The sequence below is a fragment of the Argentina anserina genome, chromosome 3 (genome assembly GCF_933775445.1).
Source record: "Argentina anserina chromosome 3, drPotAnse1.1, whole genome shotgun sequence".
Lineage (NCBI taxonomy): Eukaryota > Viridiplantae > Streptophyta > Magnoliopsida > Rosales > Rosaceae > Argentina > Argentina anserina.
The window spans coordinates 15,812,872-15,821,087 of record NC_065874.1 but is presented as its reverse complement, the minus strand read 5'-3'; the positions used below and the strand labels follow the sequence as shown (position 1 = coordinate 15,821,087).

Here is an 8,216-nt window from a genome sequence, read left to right as displayed (position 1 = left end):
TCGTGTATTGACTCATCTTCTGATAGTTTTCTTGTATCTGATTTAATGCTCATACGTAATAAAAGATTGCGTCAAATTAGAGCAAATGAGAAGGATTTGCACACAATTCCTCCAAAAATCGTGTTTGTATATTCGTGTGTATAGATGCATTTTGTAATTTGTTTCATTGTTACATTTGTGTTTTAACCCTCGTAGGAAACGAAGATAGCATGAAGTTGGAATGAATGAGGTGAAATGTAAATTTGACCACAAATCTCATATTTAATTAGATTTAAAATACTTCTCTCATCTATGATTGGATAACATTTACTCAAGCTTACATTATTCTGAGATGGAAATAATGAATGACATTATGTGGGCAAACATTTATGATTGGGGAGCATCATAAACACAATGTTTGGGAAAATTAGAGGTGAGATTTGCATAGAATAAGAAAGAAAGGAAGGTGAGAATTTATGTGACCAACCTGATTTATTGGGGATGAGGACTAAGATAATGATTGGATTTCACATATGCCTAGTCACCAACTGTTGTGGAAGAAGGTAAAAGCAAGGATCCAAATAGGTAAAATGTACCATCACTGCTAGGACTGATGACTTCTGCTTCCCAATCGGTTGGGTTGTTGGGTTAAATGATTCAAGCTTCATTGAATTATTTCTACTTGTGATGAATCTCTCAACATCATCCAAAGACTTTTTTCAACATGTTGTCAATCTTGCAGTACCAAAGTTTTACCAATCAACACGAGCTTCGACTCGTAGTCATGTTTTAAATTCACATTTGTATACAGTCAATTTTTAGACACATAAGTTGTATACAACCGATGATATTAAGTTCAAAAATCTCCGATTTTAGTAACTTGAACTGAAAATTGCCTTATGCCTGTAGTTCACCAATTCTGTACAACAATCTTTCACGCTATACAGGATTGGTTAAAAACAAGCATGCATCTGTATAGATATCTCAGTCATCTCTGTGTAGTGTGTAGGCAAGGACTGACTTCCTTGAACTGTTTTGACAGAGACTAGTCCAATCTTAAAGGAGTTGAGAGACCAAATGCAGAAGCTGTCCCTCAGTTTCCAACCGTTGGAGTAAACAGTAGTTATGAGAAACAATGATGCAATTCAAGGACCACTATGGTTTCCCTTTCAAACAGTGCCCAATTTTGAACCATGCAGATCATACAAACAGAAGGTGACCGCTCGACATCTATCACTGTACTAATCTAATGTGGTACAAGACTAGATTAATCTGTCACGATACAGATGCAGAAAACATCTATCACTGTACTGATCAATGCGGTACAAGGCTATAGATTAATCTGTCACTATACAGATGGACAAAACGTGCTCGAAAACATTGATGATGATGGTTTGTATAGATAGTTACTTACATCTGATTGTCAAGAAGAAGACTAGTTGTAATGTTGTATACAAATAATCTGATGAATACGCTGCCCCTAACAGATGAAAAATAATACATATATAAAAGAATATAGAACCGTCTAAAAAAAAACCAAGAACAAGAACTAGAGAAGAGCTTCCTACAACTAAAGGCTACATCATCACAAAGTTTCAGCTCCAACACTCATCTAGTCATCTACCAGGGATCTAGATCAAATGGTTGAAGATAAGTAATATATAACTCTACCCCAAAAAAAACATTTTACCTTATCCTAAATCATAATTTTGAGATCAAATTGTAGACCTTGATCACTAAAGGAACTGGAATCTTACACACATGGATTTAGAAGTCAGTAGAGTGATCCAGAGAGAGATACTGGTGGATCAGAATTGACTTGCATTCTCGAAACAGGTAGCTAAGAACAAAAATTGATGAAGAAAAAAAGGCATATTGAACCAGCTCATATTTATATTCTATAAAGGTTAATGGAAGAAATCACAATGTTCTTCCTATTTCTTGTGTTAGAGATACCCATTTTCCATCCAATAGACAAATGACTCAACAAGGAGTCAAAATGAAGACCCCCACCTCATAAGATTTCTGCCTTATATGCAACTACTAGCCTACAAGGCAAGGAAACCATGACATACACACTGCCAAGATGCAGATAAGAAACGAGGAGAAAGGTAACAACATCCAGCTCTATTATGTTCAGCACCGAAATGCAGGAAAAACACATTTAGAAAGGGATATGACAATAATTCCAGGTAACCAGAATTTTCCTCATGCTTTTTTATATTAGGAACCATAAAAAAAGGGGTAAGGTATAGATGCAATTTAGGCTTTCAATGAGAAGCAAGTACGATTGAATAAGATCACAAACAAGTGTCTGCACCAAAAGAGTTCAAGATCCTGATTAAAAAAGAGAGAGAAAAAAAATCCCTGTAAAAGAGAGCAAATGAAAAACATTATGTACTACTAAAAATGCAATAAACAGTTTTTCGCAAAGAAAAAAGTCTTGCTTACCAATACAGCAATACTACTTGAAATCACATCCAGAAACGCATAGCTTTTTCCAGTTTGATCAAAGGAAAAACGTATTTGCCATATTTACTGGCAACACAGGGTGTATACACTACGAATAACTAAATCATACTATGAAAATAGATACAAGGAAAGCAGATGCAACCAGAGGTCAATAGAAACTCTGTCTACTCGAGTTGGTGTTCAGCAACAATGATATTCAAAAAAAGTTATACTACTTTCCTGCTGAGTACTTCTAAAGGTTTTAAAAAAAAATCTGGGCATGCAAGAATAATCGGCAAGTAATTAGACATGTGAAAACAATCAGGCAATCACAGATCTTAATTACCCAATCTAGTTGCTGTACAACAAGTTGGTAGATAAAAAAGCAGATTTGCTTTTCTGGTAACCAGTATTGCCATAGATAATATAGCATAGTATTAGGTATACTATGATAGAAACAAAGAGTAACACGTTACTGCTGAGAATGGTAAGATGGATGGTATTGAGGGGGTACACCATATCCACCATAGACAGTTAGATTGTGGTAATGGCCCGAGGGCGCATACTGATTGGATGAGTATAAATGGGTACTAGTTGATGAACCCACATAAGGGGCAACTGGAGGAGCAGTGCCCGACACGACATAGGGTGCAGCTGCGGAGCTCATATATGCAGTAGGAGATTTTACCAACAAACCTGCAGCGCTAGCTGAGACTGCCGTGGAGCCAACAGGAGCAGTTATTCGAGGACGCTTGTTACCATACTGCTGCTGTAGTTGAAAAGGCTTCCCACCAGGAGCTGCTGCTTGGCGTTTTCTGTTTGCCTTCTCCTTCTCCAACTGGTCAATTCGCCTTTCAAGAGAAGATGGTGGATATTCAGACTCGAGCTTTAGATCTTCAATAATTTTAACGACTGATTTCAAAGCACCACTTTCTTTGGCTATGGCCTCATTCTGCAAAGGAACTTAATCAATCTAAGGGAAAACAAAGAGATAAATTTAAAAGACTAAGACCACCTGTAAGAGAATGTCAAATTACCGCTGCCCTCTTAGAGTTATTTCCTTCCTCAGAAATTTTCTTGGCCAGCCTTTTAGACTCCTTCACATAGGCTTTTAAGATGGGAACGGGTGGAAACATATCAGTCATATCAAATTCAGAAATAAACTTGATAGCAAACAGATGTTTGCCCTTGCTCATGAGTTTCTGAATCAGATCTGCAAACACACAAAATTTTACAGTTAAAATCGGCACCAAACAATCAACAAGTCCGCAATTTGTGCATTTAAAAAGGCCAACCCAAGAACGGAAAACAGTGATATTGGCAGGAGATCAGAAACTAAAAACAAGCACGGGTGTATAGAGTTGTTTAGTCTACATTCTCACATAGCCTTGCTTCTACAACCAGAAACAAGAGGCAAGCATGGGTGTATATTGTTGTTTAGTCCACATTCTCACATACCCTAGCTTCTACAACTTCCTAAAAGAAGTAAGTTGGTCATTTTCCGTTGTGACATCAAACAATGCAAAGTGTTTCCACATGAAAAGGAAAGTGTAGAGTCCCAATAAGACATAAAAACTACATAGCGACCAGTGAGACAAAACAAGGTTCTATTTTCTCGTCACTCTTCTTACACACCCGTCTTTCAACAGCTTGCTTAAACATTTTTTTATTCCAAGAAAAATTATGTTGTCACCTCAGACTTCTTACACACCTTTGTTCCCAAACCTTGATTATAGATGGCTCAGCTCAGCCAGATCCCCAGTCCTCCATTTATATGGATTGGCCTCCGTGATCAGAGGCAAAAGCTAAACTTATCTGCCGCTCTGCCTCAAGTTCAATCTCATTATTATCATTCTTCCTATAAAGAGTAGCCTCTATAGTTTAACCGCAATTATATTTGTAACTCTTTAATCAGTCAGACTAAGACATCATAGACCAATAGAAACGCAATTCACAATCGAACATAATTCAAATATCAGAACTAGAATCATCAACTTCGAACCAAAAATCAAAATTTTAGTTTAATGAAGCCATGGCTAAGCAAATAAACTAAATTCATGGACTAACATCCATAGCAAATCAAACAGCAGTCACAATTGTTCACAATGGCATCACAACAGAAATTCTACCTGTAACCTTGTCTCCCAAGCCAAGCCTCCTGAACAAGCCAGTAGCTTGCCTATACCTCGCAACGACAACCATATGATCCACAAGCTCATCCACACTGAATTCAGACACCAATCCAAACGCCGACACCAAATGCAACAACCCCATAGATTCAAATTGATTCTCCCCTTCCAAACTCACCTTCCCTTTCCACTCCAATGCCAACTTCCTGGCCCTCTCCCTCACCTCCTCCCCCACATTTGGCGAAACTCCACACAACACTTCCAACAACACAACACTAGTCCTCCTCACATTACTCACTTCCACGTCCTTATCACCCTTGTTCTCCACGTAAAACCCCTCCATTGCATTCAAAACCATCAATGCCGGGTCCGGAGCGCGCTGTAAAGCCCCGAAAAGCTCGGCCCGGATCATATCCCGGTTCCTTTTGGTCTCATTCATATACTTTCTCAATCCAACTACATCCATTTTCTCACAAAACCCCACCAACTCCGGCCGAGGAGGCACCAACTCCCATTCATCACTATAATTCACCTTAACACGATTCCGGGTCGGCAAAGTTGCCTCCTTTGTTATCTGGGTCGGCAAAGTCGGGTCCTTTTCTATCTGGGTCTGTGAATTCGAGGAAGAAGGTTGCTGGGACTCGAGGGTTTGGAGGAGGTGGAGCTTTTGGGAGAGAGAGTTGTGGAGGGAGGTGAAATGGGAGTCGAGGTCGGACCAGGAGAGAGAGAAGAGAGAGAAGACGTCGGAGTAAGATTGAAGCTCGTCGAAGGCCTTCTTTAGTTCCTCTTTCTTTGGCTCTATTTGTTGCATCGCCGCCGTGATTGTTTCGGCCGTCGGAGCCATGTTTTTTTGGGTCGTCGGAACCAAAAGAAACAAGTTCGAGATTACATAGCCTCGAGGACTCGAAAGTACTAGGTAGGGATCTAGTGTCGTACAAAGACTCGAGATATAATGGATTTTCCGATCGAATTTTTTTTACTCTTGGATTTTCTGATCCTTTACGGAAATTTCTTGATTTGCCACTGACGATATAAGAAATTTTTTACTGTTTTCTACGCATAACGAAATCTTACTACGTTTATTACATTGTGAAGTACCTTGCATTAATTGTCAACCACATAATTTTATATGCACAATATGAAATCAGAACTCGATTATCATAAATAAATTCTCTCTAAAATAGTCTCTATTATCTATTTATAGTTCTAGACTCTTATATTCTTATAATCGGAACTTATTTTGTCAATCAAAATGGGCGTGAAATCACATAATAACTTTAGACTATTGTGTAGTTTAAAACAGTTTTGAATATATAAAGACTATAATAATAATTAATTATTATATAAAATATATATTAAAAAGAAAACTGAAAAAATATTGGATAATTTCCTCATAACTTCCCACAATTTCACATTCTATTTTTCCTCCACCTAAATAAAATAAAATAAATTAAAGAAAACGCCTTATATGCACATGCATCACACGTGTGTAATAACTAGTTTTAGTAGTTTATATATATACCAGGGAGGAAGCCAAAATTTCTAAATTGGCAATCCAGCCATCTTTCCAGATTTCAACCAATCCGTCATTTTCAATTCTCCATTTAATTTTTGCGCTTTTCAAGATAGGATGATTACTTTCCATAATGCTATGCCATTCATACAAAGGAAGGAGCATCACCTAAATGAGCTTCAATAAAAGAGGAATCAGGATAGTACCTTGCTTTGAAGTTTAAACAGCCTTATGATGACTAGTGATTGAGGATTTATAATAAAACGCCAACCTAGCTTGCTTTGCAAGCATCATTACCAAGTTGTACTTAGTGAGACACGATTTCTCGTTGATAATAATCTGACATTATTATAAACTACGAGGATTGAGTACGTTTAACTCATGAAATCGCGCTGCATTGCGAACTTTTGCAACATAGCTCTGTATTTAGCTTTCAATTAAAAATACCAGTTTTTTACCGGTGCATTTGCTCGGATTTAACTTCTTTCTTCTTATTTTTTATAATTTTTTCTTTTTATTTTATTATTTTATTATTTTTACCCTCATAAATATTATTATTTCAATTTATCACTCTCTGTAATGACCCTATTTTTCAAAACAATATTGGTTTGATTTGAATTCTATAAAGTTATGAAATTCAATTAAAATGAACTTGATTGTTTGTGACATTACGAAACGGAAACGTTCTCGGAACGTTTAATTAGAAAAACATAACGATACCGCAACGTATATATCGATTTTTATTCCGTCGCTCGGTTGCGAAAACTTCCTTCACGAAAGTTGTAGAGCTCGTCGATACGAGTTCGTGTACGCATCACGCCTTCGAATCGGACGTCGTACGTAAAAGTTATTAATGACGGAAGTTAGTTTCCGATTTAGAAAGGGGTATAAAAGGAAAATTTATCAGTTTAGGGTTTCCAATTTTGGAAACCCCCTTCTCTCTCTCCAACCCGCGCCTCCCTCGAGCTCTCTCTTCTCTCGAGCTCTCTCTCCCTCCGAACGACCCCGTCGGCAATCTCGCCCTTCAACCCTCCATGGCTCGCACCGCCGAGCCCAGAAGGATCGTGCGACCTTCCCCTCCAACCCCCGAGCTCGCGACGCGTTGGCTCGCCGCCGAGACCCTTCTCTCTCTCCCCGAGCCTCCCTCTGCATCGCACCACGATCTCCGCCTCCAAGCCGTCGTGTCCCTCACCGCCGGTCCCTGGAGCACCGCGTGACCCTCCTCTGCAACCCTCAAGCTCGTTGAGCCTCGCACCCGCTCGCCACTGCTCGATCGACGTCGCCGTCCTCTCAAGCATCACCGACGACGAATCGAAGCCTCCACCGTGCGATTTAGGTAAGGTTTGATGAAATTGATTGTTGTGTGTGATTGTGTGATGTTTTGGGAGTGATTGGGAGGATTTCGAATCGATTTGGAAGGATTTGGAGGAGAATCGGAGTTGTAGGTGGAGAATGGAGCACCGCCGCCTTAGGCGGCGCGTGTGAGGACGTGAGGAGGTCTGGAGGTGGCCTTGGGCCGTGCAGGGGCGGAGGAGAAAGAAAGGGAGAGAAATAGGGCCGGCTTTAGGCTCGGTGCGTGTGCCCCACACGCTGCCACAGTGAGTGGCGCGTGAGCGCTACGCGCGGCCTGCCGGAGGTGGCGCGTGCACCCCACGCGCCGTCACGTGCGGCGGCGCGTGAACAGTGACTCCGACACAGTAAATTTTAAAATTTATTTTTACGTACAGTGAATGTAAAAAGTAATTTACATCCAATAAAAGTAAATTTTATTTATGTATGGTAAATGTAATGTAAATTATTTTCATTAAATATAAAAAGTAATTTCAGAAGGGTAAATCAGTAATTAATATTTACTGAGACAGTATTTACATTTGAATAGTATTCGTATGTACAGAAATACGTAAACAGTATGTACTCGTACATGAATACATATTGGATGTGTATTTGTACAGTAATACATGAATAGTACACAGTGAACAGTAAATTCGTAAAACCAGAAATTGCTGAACAGTAACAGATTGTTACTGTTTCGGCATTTAAAGGTTTACAAAACGTTTCTAAATTCTTTTCTTATCATTTTCAAGGTGATCGATAAATCAAAGAAATAAATTATTTTCGGAAATTGTGGAATTACGCTCGAGTTG

The 8,216-nt window shown here is 39.1% G+C and overlaps 1 protein-coding gene across 1 annotated transcript; it reads right to left on the bottom strand.

Moving 5' to 3' along the window:
• Nucleotides 1-2,841: 2,841 nt before the first annotated feature.
• Nucleotides 2,842-5,450, bottom strand: LOC126788036 (truncated FRIGIDA-like protein 1). Its single transcript, XM_050513989.1, has 3 exons — nucleotides 4,560-5,450; nucleotides 3,468-3,643; nucleotides 2,842-3,382 (listed from the first exon to the last, which is right to left on the bottom strand). Exons 1-3 carry the CDS (start codon nucleotides 5,401-5,403, stop codon nucleotides 2,903-2,905), a joined length of 1,500 nt encoding a protein of 499 aa, XP_050369946.1. The 5' UTR covers nucleotides 5,404-5,450; the 3' UTR covers nucleotides 2,842-2,902.
• Between the last annotated feature and the right edge of the window lie 2,766 nt (nucleotides 5,451-8,216).